At 42.7% G+C, this 17,563-nt stretch overlaps 1 protein-coding gene across 7 annotated transcripts in view; it reads left to right on the top strand.

Moving 5' to 3' along the window:
- The window catches only part of cpeb4b (cytoplasmic polyadenylation element binding protein 4b), a 49,342-nt gene that overhangs the window by 11,757 nt on the left and 20,022 nt on the right, over nt 1–17,563 (top strand). For 4 of the 7 annotated variants that reach the window (XM_077505962.1, XM_077505961.1, XM_077505958.1 and 1 more), the window contains exons 1-2: nt 5,948–6,394; nt 7,966–9,214. In XM_077505962.1, the coding sequence (XP_077362088.1) occupies nt 8,018–9,214 (1,197 nt within the window). In that variant the 5' untranslated portion in view covers nt 5,948–6,394; nt 7,966–8,017. Of the gene's footprint in view, nt 1–2,623; nt 2,789–5,929; nt 6,395–7,965; nt 9,215–15,742; nt 15,748–17,563 lie in introns of those variants that run through there. The other 3 variants (XM_077505959.1, XM_077505960.1, XM_077505963.1) reach the window with 3 other exon arrangements.

Genomic DNA, 17,563 nt, shown 5'->3' with positions numbered 1-17,563 from the left:
AAATTCACAACGCTGTCGTGTCACACTCTTGTGCTTTTACAGTACGCTTAGCGGGTGCAAGCAGTACATGAGTGTGCATTGAGGGTTGGCCCCTGGAGGTGTGGCCCCTCACAGACTCCTCACCCCCCCACCCGTTGCCATTTGAACACATTGATCACCTTGGTGCTGTATTGGAATCAATAGCAGAATGTGCACGCTTCAAACTGCGGTCAATAAACTCAAGCCACCACAATGACCCCTCCCTCTCTTTGTTTCCTTCTCCGTTGCACACGAGAAAGGTCATTCTGCTCCACGATAACGAACACGCAGCTCATGAGCAATCATCACAACGGCATCAAATATGATGAATCAAACCCTGCAGAGTGGTGATGATGGCGAACCGGCGGCTCGGTGCAGGCAGCGTTGTGAAATGCCTGCTAGCGTCGTGCTCGCATACGGCATAATAATTAGGAGTGGGAATCTCTGGGCACCTCACGATATGGTAAGATATGCGGTACAAGGCTCACGATAACGATTATCTCACGATACGACCACACCGCAATGATCGATATATTGGTCAGGTCATAAATCCACGATAATCTACGATAAAACTACTCAACACATCAACTGATGTTTTTTCAATGAGAATACGTTATGCATACATATGCATGATGTCTTGATACACACGCCAACGTGACGACAAACATTTCATCATTCACACGCGCACACACACGCGAGTGAGACTTTAAGGAGGACTTTCCATTATTGATGAGGCCACATGCTCTGTACATTTATTGGGGCGGTGGGCGGCTCCGGTCTGCTTGACTCAGCATTCCTCTGCCTTTTGCTCCTTTTTTTTTTGTTTTTTGTTTTTTGCTTATGTCAGCATTTTGTGTGTGTGTGTGGGGGTGTGTGTGCCTGTGTGTGTGTGTTAATCAGGGGACACACACACGCAGGAAAAAGACAACAATGGCAAGACAAACACAGACTCACGTTAGCTAGATAGATGCTTAGATTGACTGATAGTTATCTAGATGGGTGGATAGATTAATAAAAAAATATATATATATTTTTTATTCAGTTGTTGCTTTGCAGTGGAGGTAGAACGACAAATATAACTACGCCCCTATGAGTCCCAAATGACCACCAGGTGGCGGTCCTAAAAAGAGCACAGAAATTCTGTGCTGATTTCAGCGCTGCCACCTGGTGGTCGGGAGGGACGAAATCGAAATGTATATACTCTATTATTATTATTACAGCATTTTTAAGTCAAGTCAAAAGCCAAACTCTCATATTAAATACAAGACATTTTGAGCCCTCTATTTCATGAGTATATTTTTTTTCCCCGTTAAAACCCTGACGTATATGATCTGACACATGCATTGCATGTATAAACCATTAGAGGGCAGTATCACCCGGCTGACGGCGTTTCCAGTGACTTTGCAAGATCGCTCGCACCAATTGAAAAAGGAGAGACAACTATACTTATTAATAGTGGGAAATGTTCTTTCTGATTGTTAGAAATACTAATATGTTTGATACATCTATTTATTATTATATTTTTGACAGTTATACATGTACAAATTGAAAGCGTTGTGACCAGATCAAATCAAATATGACAAGTCATATGTGGTACTTGATTAAAAAAAAAAATTAAAAAAAAATGCTATTTACTAGAGATGTAATGATAAGCGCAATATCGTGATATCGCGATATTAAAACTGCCACAATACTGCTGGCGTCATGTTCACGATATTTAAATGCAACACATCTGTTAAAAAAAAAGAAAAAAGAAAGTCAGGTTGATTTCCATTTGTGCACTTCTAGCACCCTCTGGTGGCTTTTTTTTTTTTTTTTTTTTTTTTTTTTTTTTAGTGCAATTTAATTTTCATTCGGGATGTTTTGGCGCTTCTACGTTTCAAACCTACACTAATTGTCTAATTGTCAGATGAAGGGGAAAGTAATATGCCTGTGAACCAAGTCAATATGTGGAGGAACTCAATGTGTAATAATATTTATAAATATATATAATAATATAATCTAAATAATGTATAATAAAACAATAATGAATATATAAATAATAAAATAAAAAATATTAAAAATGATAATCATATATATATAAAGTAAGTAATAACATAATAATAACAAAAAACAATAATAATAATAACATAACAGTGATGTACAAAAGCACAATATTGTGCTTTTTTTTTTTTTTTTTTTTTAGTATGAGCTCTCTGTTTCCCATATTATGACCTTTTTTTAAATATCGCCAACCTCCCCAATATGTCGTGGTAATTATCGTATCGTGAGCTTCATATCATGATAATATCGTATTGTGACGTTTGGATATCAATCCAGCCCTACTATTTGCAAAGAAACAGAATTTTCTCTCGTATATTTCATACATCAGTTTAAACGTGATTGGTTAATTATGTACACAGTCACAACGCCATCTATAAGAGGGTGCTCACACTTATGCAACCACGTTATCTCAGTTCCCAAAAAAGATTTATTGCTTCAAAAATTTTAAAATGATTCATCTTGGTCTCATTTTATTTTCTGTCCCTACAAAACCTGCCACTTGAACAGGGGGTGTGTAGACTTTTTACGTTGTCATGGCATTTATGTCACTTTCCATATGCAGAGAACCACTCATCCAGATAAGCCAAATGGGACGCGACGACCAAATTTGGGCATTTTGAGGTGGAGCTCCCTGTCCAGCTGCTGCGGTTCCTTCCAGTCCAGTCCAGTCCAGTCTGTCAGCCAGCCAACCAGGACTCATCAGCCGTGGTGGACAAGCGCCCAGAAGGTAAATGAAACCACTCCTGTGTCTCACCAACAATACCTCCATTCACTTCACTAAAACGCACGCTCTTCAATTTGAAACGCACACACCTACCAACGTATGCAAATCCAGTGTCTTTCTCACCCCCCAAAAAATACTACTAAGACGTACAAACATGAAATACACCTTGATCATATGTAAGTCATCGCAAATAATGAATGAAATTGGAATCACCATGGCAACAAGAAATTCTCATGTCGTCGAGTGACGCGCCGTCTACAGCGCGAGATGCCGCGGGAAATGTGGCAAAAAAAGACACCAGTGGAGATAATTCCACTTTTATTATTATTTATTTCTTTATTTTTTGCTTGCATACCCTTGACCCAATTTCCACACATCTAACAAACAAAACAAAAAAATCTCTACACGTCTTTGGGAGAAAATGTTAGCCAAATGCAATCAAGGCTATTTTTCCAGTGCAATTCACACTTTTGAAGACCCGTGCCAACATGAGTTAGCACTTAAATTCACTGCCTTTGACAAATATACTTGTCAGTTGTATTTTTTAGAGCGGGTATAAATGTGGGAGAATCTGATTATGCTCCACTGTAAATGTCAATATATATAATTATTGAATGTAATATCGCGTGGGTAGTGACAATTTTTACATTTTCTAAAATGGCTGGCAGTGATTGAGTTAACCATTCAAATTTGGCAGGATTGTTAACTCTGCAGCTTGTCAAGTTTAAAATCCTATTTATTTTCACTTTGCAGGGACTTGTATTTGGAAATATTTGTTTAGCCAGCACATTATTATTATTATTATTATTATTTTTATTTTTTTAAAGGGATACTTACTCATTGAGCCATTTTCAGCAGTAAAAAAGTTCATATTTTGTCTATAATTATTTTTGTCTATAATTTGGTAACTTCATTATTTTTGTGCATGTGCTGTTCAAATGTTGTTTGGAATGCAAGCGCACATCCGGATCAACGGTTGTCGGGAGCAAATCGTGCCGTAATGACGCCCAAGTTGGAGGCAATTCATTTTGGAATGGATTCAGTGTTTTATTCATCGCAGCGATCCAATCTTGGATTCGACCTGCGGTCAGGACGAGAACACCTTTGCGATGACGTCTGCCACGCGCACACACAATGTGTATGTTTTGATGGCAAATTTGTGTGTCAGTGTGTTTTGTTTTGAGTCAAATTGGAAAAGGAGGGGACGGGTGTTGTTTCCTGACACAGACCAGTAAGACCAGTTCTGCTTGTGCTCCAAATCCACTTCCCGCAGACACGGTGGGGAGGAACACGACAACGCTGACAAACGTTTTACCATCAAGAAATGGATCACGTCAAATTCACAGCAGAGCTACCTCGTCATTTGTTGGATACAGTTCTTGTCAGGGTAGTTTTCATGCAACATACTTTTTATTTTTTTAGTAAAATTACAATAATTGCATCTTCTCACGGAAATGTAACCTAATTTTTTGGAAAGTTCTTTTATTTAGGTCATTCTGACTAGGGCCTGACTGGTTAATCGGCCGCCGATTATAATTGGCCCATTATTGGCCTTCCAACATCGGTCAATTAGGCTAAATGGCCCATTATTTTCCCCTTAAAACGTTATCGAAGAAACCCGAAGTTTCAGATGCTGTGAAAGTACCCTGAATGCACCATTTTGCCTGTGTAGCATTAGCAGCTAGCAAGTTATTCTGTTGTTGCTAATCGTCCTTTAAACTGTTTAATGACACCGCAATTGGAGTTAACTGTAAAACTAAATACACGTTAAGAATTACATCCACTTTATATTTAAATACAAAACATGTTTTTAAAACATCGCTAGCCTAGCGCTAACAGGAAGTTAGCAAATGCTAACGGGAAGTTAGCATCGATTTCGGGAATGTTTTTTTTCTTCAAATAACGGATATTCACACACAAATGTGGGAACACATACCCACAGATGATGTAACACTACGCAAAGGCAAAAAAATCTTTCCAATGTGTGAAAAAACGACTTACTTTCATAGAATTCAACCACAACTTTCTTCTGCACTCACTTTAAATGAGTGTGCCATGGATGCACGGCACCACACTGCCCCCAAGAGGCCAAAACGCACAAGAACAGTCAGTATTTTTTGTGCTTAGTTTTTATTATTCTATTCTTATTTCACTTTCGTATTTTTATTTTCTCTGTGTGCCCTGCGATTGGTTGGCAACCAGTCCGGGGTGTCCCCCGCCTACTGCCCAGAGCCAGCTGAGATAGGCGCCAGCGGCCCCCGCGACCCTTGTGAGGAATAGGCGGTCAAGAAAATGGATGGATGGATGGATTTTTATTTTGTCATTGTCCTTTCAAGTCGTATTATATTATAAAGTTGATATTTCAAGGATTCAAAGATTTTGTTTTTACGAAATTCAATTGGTATTTGACGAGTTGACTGGTGTCACAATCAGACATCTTTTACTCTATTTTTTTTTTTTTTTTTTTTTTTTTTTTTAGAAATAATCCGATGACTTTAACCTGGTGACTGTCTGACCCTGCCAATACGCGCTCGAACCTTTCTGTACACATTTATCAGTGCAGTACGCGAACGACGCTTGGCCTAATTTATCAGCCTCTCCCAGCTGCACCCGAGGTGACTTGATTTATTTGATAGCCATTTTGCGGCGAGACTGACAAGAAGCCAAAGCTTTTGCGATGACCTCCAGGTGATAATGACCAGAAGGACACACGTGGGTGGACTCCAGCTCGGTTAGCACACGTCCTCGTGTTGGAAGATACAAATCTGCCAAAAAAAGGTGCTTTGTTTTACATATTGGAGGAGACAGTATGCATTTTTTTCCCAAAATTCAAAACAAATATGACACATTGTGCTCCGAAAATGTAGTTAAAAAATAGTATTGTATATTAAAATGGTCTCAGACACACTCTTTAGTTCAACTCAACTCATCTCAAAGCACAGCAGTAGATGTCAACATCAACGTCTAGTGTCAAGATCAGCTTTGACTTCCATCTGATCGTTTGCGTTCTCTGGAGCTGTATTGTTCCTGCGTGAAGCTTAGGGCGGAGTCAGGGCACGGCTCGCCGGTTTCGCGGCCAATCAAACGCCGAGGTGTGGCTCCGGCGGGCGTGGCCCGAAGCGAAGTGGGCGGAGCTCGAAGCGGAAGTGTCTCTCGGCTGATCCGCTCTCTCTCACTTGTCATTCGGCCACGGTCGGCTTCGGGAGAAAAGGGGGGCCAAGCCAAAGCTCACGCACGCACACGCAAGGACTCCCGGCTGGATAAAAATACTGAAGGCAAGCTTAAAATGAAACCGACCGAATAAGGGCTCGCGACGCTTGACGCATTTTGACGCCTTGCCAAAAGGGCTGAGCGAAGCCGCCTTCGGATGACACGGTCCACATTCGAGGCGAAGCGGTGTCATTGAGCAGGCAGGACACGTCAAGAGAAGGGAGGAGGAGGAGGAGGAGAGGAAAAAAAAAAAGCTGACCGACTGCACTGTACGACTCAAGCTATTAAATCGCCTCCGCCGGCCTTAAAGACATCCTTTTCAAGGACACCAGCTTGCTGTCAAGCCGACGGAAGGTTCCCGACGAAGACGTCGCCGAGGTCGGAGGTGGTGATAACAAGGTGGAGGGGGAAAAATATATATATTTTATATTAGCCAGCTAGCGGCTGGTGCTAACAGTCAAATGCTAGCTCGCTATGGCTAGTAACCGATATTAGCTACTTGGCTAACTAGTTTTTACCGGTTACCTTTTCGCCTCTGTGCCTTTTTTTGTGGTCTGTGGTGACAATGGAAAATGAAAAAGCTTCACGAGACGCATCTTTATGGGGAAACGCTGGCGTATTTATTTGCACCTCGCCGATGAAAGAGCACTGGTGGACTCTTGACAGCTGTCAAACAAGGTCGTGCGTTTTTTTTTTTTTTTTGGGTGTAACATTTGCGTCGATTAGGCTTTGAAACGTCACGTGACGCAGTTTGTGCGTTATGTCCTTTTTTATGGTCCCACGCTGCGCACTAATCTATGGCGTCAAAAACGTCTCCCAAATCGTCACATCACAGCTCGTATGGTTTACACGCATTTTGTGTGGCGGGGGTTGAGGGGGGGTTGCGCCGGCCACTCAGCTGTTCGTCCACGGACAAGTTGGGCAACGTCACGCGGTTATAATTAGCCCGTTTAACCGTGTGCTTTTTTGCCTCACAACTTCGACCACAACGCTAGATTTGTTGGCGAGAGACGTGATGATCATATTTCTAGGAATTCCAATAGCGTACCAATTCATCTATCAATATATTTTCAATGTCAGTCCCTAAATCCGTTCATGTGTAGCGGTTGCTAACAGTGTGGCACGTAGTGTTCATTTTGTCTGCCATTTTTCAAAATTACGTCTTTTGTTTTAGTCCAATTTCAGTCACGCTGGTTAGTTTGTAACATCATTAGTCAACCTCATCACGTTTTTATTTAGTCAATTTTTAAGTCGGCTATAAAAACTAGTATTTTAGTCTTTTATTTTAGTCCAAGAAAACATCATTTTATTCGTGTAGCAACATTTTAGTCAGACAGACATTTTATACATATATTTTTTGTCAGCAGATTATATTGAACCTTATCAGATCTATTTCACATATTTTCTCATCTTTTCGCTAGAAAACAACTTGACACATAATTACAGTGGCTACTATGGCTCCATGTTACGAGATAGTAAGTTCCTCAGCATTAGTTAGCAGTCACATTAACATTATTGTTGGAATTTTATAGCCATTGGATTAATGTTAAATCATAACTATAATTTATGTTTTTGATTTTTTTTTTTTTTTAAAGAAACCTTTCACCGTGAAACCAACCTCATGTTGGTGCATGTTGCACTCGCTAGCTGTAGATTTGAAAGTGGGTGCGTTACTGTGACAATTATCACAGACAAGATTTTACAAAATCCTATCATTTTTGTCTCATTTTTGTTCATGAACTAATATGTCCATAGATTTTAGTCCAGTTTTTATTGAGCAAGTACATTTTCGTCTCGTCTTGATTAGTCGACGAAAATGTATACTGATTTTAGTCCCGATTATTGTTTATTAATGAGGGTGAGTTTTAGTCTGGTGAAAAATGTGTGTTGGCAAAATTATTTTTAATTCGTTTTTGTTGCCAAACTTAACACTAGTGGCACGTCATTGTGTCTGTCTGTTCTCTCAACAGGACCCAAAACGATCACGGGCTACTATTTGTGTGCGTGTGGGGGAGCAAACAAATGGGGGATTACGGGTTCGGAGTCCTGGTTCAAAACAACACTGGCAACAAGTCGGCGTTCCCGGTCCGAATCCACCCGCATCTGCAGCCCCCACACCACCACCAAAATGTGTTGCAGAGCCCCGCCGCATTCATAAACAGCACCACCGCCGCCGCTGCGGGGAATGGCACCGCGGCGGGCTCCCCCTGGCTCTTCCCCGCCTCGGCCACCCACGGCAGCGTGCAAGACGAAATCCTGGGCGGGCCCGACAAGTCCAAAGGGCAGCAGCAGCAACAAGAAATGCAAGAAACGCAAGAAAAGCAGCCATCCCCCGGGAGTCACCAGGAGGGTGGCGGGGGCGGCGGCGGAGGCGGGATCATTTCCGAGCTGGAAAAAGGCCGGTCGGAGGACGGCAAGACGGACAGCGGCTCGCCCGAAGGTGGCACCGGGAAGGAGAAGCAAATCCGCTTGGAGTCTCCAGTTCTGACGGGCTTCGATTACCAGGAGACGTCGGGCCTGGGCGGCCCGGTTCAGTCCAACACCAACTCGTCGTCGCTCAGCGGCTTCAACAACTGGTCGGCGGCCATCCCGCCGGCGCCGTCGGCCATCATCAACGAGGACGTCAGCTTCTTCAACCCGGCCTCCGCCAGCAACGGCGCGCTGCTGTTCCAGAACTTCTCTCACCACGTCAGCCCGGGCTTCGGCGGCGGCAACTTCTCCCCTCAGATAGGGCCGGCCGCCGCCCTTTCGCAGCACCACCAGGCCCCGCCGCCACACCCTCATTTCCAGCACCCGCACGGCCAGCACCAGCAGCACCGGCGCTCGCCCGCCTCGCCGCATCCTCCGCCGCCGTTTCCGCACCGGAATCCGCCCTTCAACCAGTTGGCGCATTTGTCCAACAGCCTGAGCAAGCCCCCGCCGTCCCCCTGGGGCCCGGCCGGCTACCAGAGCCCCTCGCCCTCCCCGGGCTCCTCCACCTCCTGGAGCCCGGGCGGCGGCTACGGGAGCGGCGGCGGCGGCTGGGGCGGATCTCAGGGCCGAGATTATCGGCGAGGTCTCAACGGCGGCATGACGCCCATCAACTCCATCTCGCCGCTGAAGAAGACCTTCCTCAACAACCACGTGGCGTCCCAGAAGTACCCTCGCAACAGTCCCGCCGGATTCAACCCCAAGTCCTGGATGGATGACGGTCGCAGTGATAACATCTTCCCCTTCCAGGTATGCGATATGACGGTCTTTGTTTTAGTGGTGTGCGATACTGCAATTTTTGTAAATACTTGCAAGTATCACCGATATTGATACTTTTTGGAAATATGGTATCTATTTTTTTTTTTTTTTTTTTTAATTAAGGTGGCTGTATCATCATTTTCAACCTTTTAAGTATTTTCATGTTTCCTTTAAAAAAAAAAAAAAAAGACAACATTAGAATGAAGTTTATTGATAAATAAATGTTTCTCCCGTAATATAGCTCAAGAAAGCACGGCCGGTCTCTTGCGTACTTATTATTTTTTAAATATAGTTGTTTTTCATGCAAATAGTTACAATATTTTTGACTAAAGACTGCTTGTGCCGGGTTCATGTAAAACGAGGACCCCCCCTGTACATACTGTACGTTCCATTCATCCGCTTTTCCTGGCTGGCGTCACGGGCTGCTGGCTAATCCGCGCTGGCTTAGGGTCAGCTATGTGAACCTTGACACGACCGACACATGAATATGTTTCATGCCTTGTAATTCACAATTACCGCCAATATCTGTGCGAATCACAATTTAACGCTAATTCATTACTGTAAAGGTGACACGGTTGCTATTTTTAGACGTGGGGGCTGGCAGGTGGGCACGGATTATAATAAGGCTCTCCTCTTGACACGTGAGCTTATACATCAGTATTTTTTTATTTTTGCCCATGTGCTTGGTTTGCTGCGTGTCTGTGATGATGACTAATGTGCTTGTGTCACTGCAACGTTGCAGTGTGCCACATATGCGAGCCAAGGGGGGGTTGGGTGGAGTAGTAGGGGGCTGCTATCAAGGATGGCGAGAAGCTGGTAAAAGACGAGAGAAGGTTGAAATGGAGCAAACAGCAGTTGATGATTTGCATTGAAGAAAACGGGCCCTTGTGGGTGGGCTAACTTGCATCACAAGGTGTCAATATCTTCGCTGCTGAAATGGAGCCTAATGTTTTCTTCGATTGCCTCTTTATTAATGAACCGCCATGTGTCTGCTGTTACGCTACCGACAAAATGGCCTCATGACGCATTCAATGCGATTTGTAATAGCTGCGATCGCAGCGTGCAAATAAATGTCGAAAAAGGCCTGACGGGATTGACGGGAAAGGGAGCATGCTGATAAATTCATCATATTGATCCAGCTGGAGATTGATTGCGTTAGGTCATCGCAAGGAAGGGGGGGTGACGATTGCCATAGGCTCAGCTTGACCTCACGACCTCTCTTAAGTACTGTATGCAGCCGGAACCCGTTTTGCATTTGTGTCTTTTCTCCCATGCATGCATAAACTTGTCAGTCACGTATTTGAATGGATTCAAATCAATATCATTATTAGATGTTCTTAGAATGTGCGCAGTGACTTTCTTTTGTTGACTTAGCTGCCAGCAGCCGACACTAATTGGCCTTGAAGACCACCATCTGGCGCACGTCAAATTGTATTCAAATGTAATTATACATGTAGTAGTACAGTAACCCCCGACCGACTCGAATGAACTCGCCACGCTAATTTTTATACCTAACAGCCGAAAACGCATATCCGCGATGTTTTTATGTACTTATGTATGTGGTACACCTCTAAAGAAGATACAAAGAAAGATCTGGATAGCGCTACAATCCTGCAATGATGAGTAATGACTCGCAGTGTACCTTGGGCCAAACAGTAAGGACATTGTTGTGACATGTCTCAACATGCCCGCGGCTTGTCTTATTTGATTGTCTTTTACTCTCAAAACTGTGTCAATAAGAAGTCCGATAAGGGGCTTACGTTTTGGGGTATGATGCCGCATCCATCTTGATGCCACGAAACAATTTCCAGTCGGTTCCCTGGTTGGGTTTAATTGAAGCTTTGAGCTGGCGTCGCAGGCTCGGTGGGAGCTGCAGTATGCCCGCCCGTCTTCCAAAGTAGCATTGTCCTTCCGGCCTCGTCATACAGCAAGGACACATGGATGGAGCCTCGGCATACAATGACCTTGTGTGCGTTTGCAAAAGAAGCAGAAATTATATAAGTTAGCCCACGTAAGAAGAGCACACACAATGCCAGGGGTTTTGTCTGAAGGAGAAGCCATTTTGTCATGCCGTATTGAAACATGAATGTGCGTTATTCTGCCGTCTTTAGAAGAGAATTACAAATGAGCTTGCTCTGGTGTGCTTCAATATGATTGGGACAATATAATCCAGTCATACAGTTGCAAGCGAAGAATAGTTTCACAACTAAGTGACTCGGTATGCTAGCTACAGTCATATTGGCCGTTTTGTATAGAAGATGGTGTCTTTTATTATATTGTCTGTTTTATTGTACTGTTAATCTTCAAATATAAAATGCTTGAAGCATTATAACAAAACAGATCCTATCATTAGCTCATTTGTGGCATTTTGCATTATTTTAGCATTAAGCTAGCAGACATTCCAAGTGATGTGTGTGTGTGTGTGTGTGTGTGTTTTAAATACACAACTTGTAAATGTGGTAACCCGTCAGTCAAGTACTTCCTGGCTGAAACTGTCACCACCAAAACATTTTGATTCATTGCAATGCAGCATTTTAATGATTTTTAAAATTCCCAATTATCATCTAAAAATTAATTAAGAAAAATGAATAGAAATTGTGCAAGAATGATATTTAAGTTGTATGGTTATTTTCACAGCTTCTTTTTTGTTGTTGTTGTTGTTGTTGTTGTTGGGGAGCATTGCAGAAAACACAACGTTGTGTAGCTCCATAATATGCCTACTTTTCCAACTCCTTCCACACCAAAGATTAACTTTGCCACTTTTGAGGCATGTGACTTGAATTGCTGAAGTATCAGCACCTAGCAAGCCAGTTTTTGTTTTCTTTCTTTCAAATGTTGCGTTGCAGAGGTCATGTAGCTTTCACATGACTGATGACATAACGTTGCACAAGGCAGCCGCCGGTTTTGCTAACTAACCGTTCTACCTTTGTCCGCATATAGTAGTGAGTATTAAAATTCTACGTAGACCTGTTCCAATGCCAGGTTTTCGCGATGTAACAAAATTCGAGCGAGAAAAATAGGCTTGAACAGTGACGAATGTGATTGGTTGATTCTGAAATTCAGCCACAGCCCATGTTTTGGTCAAGTTTTTTTTTATGTATTAATTAATATCCCCAAAATCTTGACATTATGAACAAGGTTATGTAGACTTTTATATGCTCTGTGGACAGTATGAAAGGAAGTGTCGCCACACTTGCTTTTGTGCTCCCTTGTGAAGTTTCCGTTTTTGCAGCGACACGGCAGAGCCACCGTTTTGTACAAAGAATTCAGATGGCTTGTTTTTGATTACGTTTGATTTTTGTTTTGCGGAGTCCATATGCTGCATCGTGGCAGTTCATCCCAAAGTAACAGGAAGAGCCACGCAGGGCGCGCCATGTTGCATCCAGCACTAGCGCAGGCTGCAGCATAAGCGGGGATGCTGCTGTATTAGAGCAGCTTTCGTATCGGGGCTGGGCTGATGGCCAGCTAGCAGCACTCCTGCTAACAGCTCATGTACCGTTCGTTCAGCCCGTGCCAGGCTTTCTCTCCCCCTTCAAAATGTGTTTTATGTTGTCAAATTGGCGTCATATTTTTAAATGTCTTTTTCTCCCAACCCATACTCTTGTTTTCTCGTCAAGGTCAGAGGTGTGCTCTTGTGTCAGGTGTTGTGTACTCGCCGTAAGCCAAGACAGGATGTTGTCTTAAGAGAACCACCTGGACAACTGATGGCTACAAAGCGCACTGTTTGTAAAGAGTTGACACGGGCTATTGTGCATCTCCGACCCTCTTTCATCCCCTGCTGAACTCCCAATTGTTAGAAAGGACGACCAATCAATAGAAGAGGTTGTTGCGCAATTAGAAAAGCCCAAATTAGACACACCAAGCTGTTTTGTTACATTGGCGGTCAGGGGGAACTTTAACACCAACCAGGAGCCATATCAGTTTTTGTCGTACCATACTAGATTATATAATATGACACAAACTATGTTTTAAGAAATATATATACAGTTCCTCTTCAAAATGGTGGGCTAGTGCTCTTTCAAGTTGGAGACTGCATCCATATAAGGAGAAGCTTAGCCATAATCACGATGGAACCAAAGTAAGTGTGTATATTGTCAAGAAAGAACTTTTCCCCTCCTCTCTGCTCTTGGCAGAATGCATTTGTTTTAAAGGAAAACAAATCAAAAAATAAAATAAACTATACAGATGGAGACTGAGACTGTTGATCTCTTAAAATCTAACAAAAACACCTTACAAGCTTTACATGTTATGTTTTAAGTAACATTTAAAGGAAACTACCCACTGTTATGTCAATAAATTGTACAAATAAATCTGTATTTATACCGTGTTTGTGTATCAGCTAGCCAGGCATTAGCCAGCAAGCGAGCTAAACCACTGATGGCTAATATTAGCAGGTGACTCCCTTGCCTGTAGCATCATGGCAGTTCTTCAAAGATCTTTTATCTTACCAATAAAATAGAACCACTCTTAGGTTTATTGTAATGGGCATAGATGAACATTGAATGTAGCGCTGGCAGCTAACAGTAACTTGGGACTCGTGAGCAGCAAGGAACATTTTAAATGACTTCATCTACATTTGGGCACATTGAGCTGCTTGAGGTTACCAGACTTTCTCTGTGTTGTCTTGGAAGTTTACCACCCTGCTTTCTCTGTTTTTTTTTAATTTTTATTTTTTACCTGTTCTGGAATCTTTTATTATGCTTATCAAGAGCAGGAACAACACAAAAATCTGCAGATTGACATCTGGTAATTTCTGATAATTTCCAAATGCAACCCAATGCAAATGCTTCCTTTTATATGGTTAAAACAAACGGTGAATTGTATTGCGCTTTGCCTGTGACTAGCATACAAACCACACTGCCATTTTGACTTGTGATGTAAGCTCGGAACTGTCAATAGATGCGAATTGACGCGGTCTTCAGCAAATGCTTGTTAATTCGGTTCCATCGAAACAAATCACAAATATGTGAGTCCGCGAATTGTGGGATATACAAACAGTAGTGGCAATAATAAGCAACTAGCCAGCTAGCCAGTTGGTTGCTAGCTTGCAAGCAACTGCTAGTCCTAGCAACTAACAGGAAGAGGATGTTTTTATGTAACTACTGAGGCACATTTTTCTTGAACAAGGCCTCTTGCAGCTCAGTTGTTAATAACCAGTTGTCAGCTGGTGCTACCGGCAAACATTAGCAGTCAACTCCCATGCCTGAAGCATAATGGTGGGTTTTACCTCACAGCTTTTTGAGGCCTGTTTTTGCACTTAATACATTGCTGTGTGTGTCCAAATTGTACGACTTTTTAGGCATATGGGACATCTGTTATCTCTTGAATGAATTGTGAGTTACATTTGGTCAAGCACATTTTTTTCTCTCTCTTCACACATCTAACCAATTAGACCGCCATCTCCCTGCCAAACTTACTTATTGAAACTGCATCCAGGAAAAGTGGGGAGTGAGTTTAAAAAAAAAAAAAAAAAAAAAAAAAGTCATCCATTAGTCAGCTTTTCATCCTTTGACCATGACATGTGCATGCAAATTGTGGTGCACATCGATACATGCACTAATTCTGACTTGAGCCATTAAGCTGCAGAAGCCCGAGGTTTTCAGTCATTACCCCTGCTCTTTGTCACGTTGGTGCTAAATGAAAGGAAATGTTTTTAAACTAATGAGGGGCCTGAGCTGGGCTGCACACAAGCACACACTGTTGCGATCATACGGCTTTTGTTGCGCCCTTCGCACGCCCTTGACAGATACTCGGGAAACCATGCCTCTATGTGCACGAGCAGGCCTTAATTAGTACTCGGATTATGTCTTCTTCATATGTCCCTGAACAAAGCAAAAGGAGACAAAGCAGTGACTGACTATATGGAAGGTCTCGTGGTACGTCGAAGGTCAACCACAGTCCATTCCATGACATTGGTCAACATTTAATTGATTTGCAAAAGTGATTTCCAATTTTCTATGGTGCTTATCCTCATTAGGGTGTGTGTGTGTTGTCTCGGTTGGAGCCTATCCCAGATGACTGGACACGCTGAACTGGTTGCCCGCCAATCCCAGGGCACATTTAAACATAGAACCCTCTACACTCACCGATTGACAAGTTAGTCTTCAATAGATCCAACATGTGCTTTCAGGTCGGAACTGGTAAAAACCAACTCTGATATATCTGATTTCTGACCGTCCTCGAATGCAGCATAAGCGTCTGTGTTCATCTACGATCAAGGTACTAAGACACGCGCTACCCTTGTCCAAAAGTACTTGGAGGTAGTGCTGAATTTAGTTCAGATGGTTGCATACAATAAAGTCAGTTCAGCGTAATCCCTCAGTAATCCCCAAGCAATGGAAGGGTTCTGTTTCTCTTACTGTTAAGTGCACACACACGCGCAACAATTCCAACATTCAGCTAACAATCGCTAATCGGTTGTTTCTGACAGTTCGGCTATTGAATGTCGCAGCGGGTCTTTGAAATAGTTTGGCTTGCCGCAGCCATATTCACAAGCATCAAACGCTCAGCTCGCTTCCCCTTCCTGCCCTCCCGGTAAGGCAGGCGGAGAGAAAAGACCTTTCCTTCGCCTTGTACCCTTTTCCATCTCTCCATCATCCCCTTCTTTCATCTGCCGCTGCCTTCTCGGCCTCGGCCTTCCTTTCCCTCCCTGTTGTCGAGGACGTGATTAGGAACACAATCATAAGAGGTGGAACGGGACAACTTCCCGGCAATTTACATGAAGACGTCGAGGTCAAAACAGTCTCGAACCTGGGAAAATTCCTTCACTATCAGATTTCACCTTTTTAAGCCCCTTCTCAGACGGTAGCAGGCGACACAAGAGGTTAAATATGCACTCACATTCACGCTGTCACCAAGTGGGTACTGAAACCACAGAAGATGAGTGAACCACTGCATCATCAGTAGGAGTGTGACGATATCTTGATATTGCGATAAATCGTGATACTGTGTCTCCCGATCGATTATCGATATGCCTACGCCAAGTATCGATATTTGTAGTTAATATACAGCCGCTATAATGGCTCCATTGTTTATTACGTACTTATTGAGCAATTACCTGGCGGGCCACTTGGCCTCATAAGCGTGGCGAGAACATTTGCGGAAGTCTTCTGGCGAAGATTGGAACAAAAATAAACTTTTCTCATTGAAAAAAACATCAGTTTATGTCCTAAGATTATCGTGGACCTAATACCTGACCAATACATCGATAATCGCGGCCTCCGTAAATCGTGAGAGAATCGTTATCGTGAGCCTTGTATCGCATATTGTATTGTACCCAGAGGTTCCCACCCTAATCATCAGTGACATTGCAACAATTTCTAGTTAACAGTTTGTAGCTGACAATTCATTCACTTATGGTTCAGCATTGAAACAACCTCAGTTAACCACTATTTGTAGTACACATTCTAAATGACGTCAAATGTATAATAGTGTCTGCTTGTTTATGATTTTCTTGGCTTGTGCTGCCATTTACTGCCCCCAAAGTCCATTCAAGGTGCAGCAGTCTAGTGAGCCACATTTGAGAACGGAGTAGACGTAGTCTGGCCTCTGCTGATGTTTGTTTTGTGAGATTGAGCACTGCACGTGTTTTCAAAATGGGACATTTTGGATACTGCTGTGAAATGACCCTCCTCTGGCATGTCGAGTCATCTAAGCAATCTCACTCTTGTTGATAAGATAGAAAGTAGTTCTTGAATTTGGAGAATGAGAAAGCATATTGAAAAAAAGTCCCTCTGTCATGCGCTGAGGTCTTTTTTTTTTTTTTTTTTTTTTGTGACCCTTCAACATGTGACCTCGCATCGAGTCGGCGGTCTATTATTGCACTGTGAGCTTTTTTTTTCTTTCTTTCCCTGAGGTGGCTTTGCTCTGTTCTCGCATTGTTCCGTGTAGAATGTGGTGCCACCGATGTGTAGCCGGGGTGTGACCGGCACAAAGTGCCAACATACTAACAATGCGGTGGCGTTGCAGGTTGGTCAATTTTATGAAATGTCATCATTGGTAAGATACTCTTGTGATTGTACAGTCCTGTTTCTCTTTGACGAGTGAAATCTGTAAGGTCAAACATACAAATGATTTCAAAACTATATTCCCCGTGGGAGATAATGGAAATAGAAATAATCTGTTCCACAGTCAAACTGTAACCATCACAAAATGAGTGTTTTTTTGTTTTTTTTCAAATCAAACATTTTTCAGGGTAATGTGAAATGCATTTGAAATGATATGAAAGTGTTTGGCGATCAAAATGTCGAGTAACATGTTGATAGAAGCCATTATTGACGTTCAGGTCCTTTTCAAATGTAATTGGTCCAGGCACTTGTCAAATGTTTTTGTTTTTCACCC

The sequence above is a fragment of the Festucalex cinctus genome, chromosome 18 (genome assembly GCF_051991245.1).
Source record: "Festucalex cinctus isolate MCC-2025b chromosome 18, RoL_Fcin_1.0, whole genome shotgun sequence".
Lineage (NCBI taxonomy): Eukaryota > Metazoa > Chordata > Actinopteri > Syngnathiformes > Syngnathidae > Festucalex > Festucalex cinctus.
The sequence above is the reverse complement of the archived record's forward strand: the minus strand, read 5'-3'. Positions and strand labels throughout refer to the sequence as shown.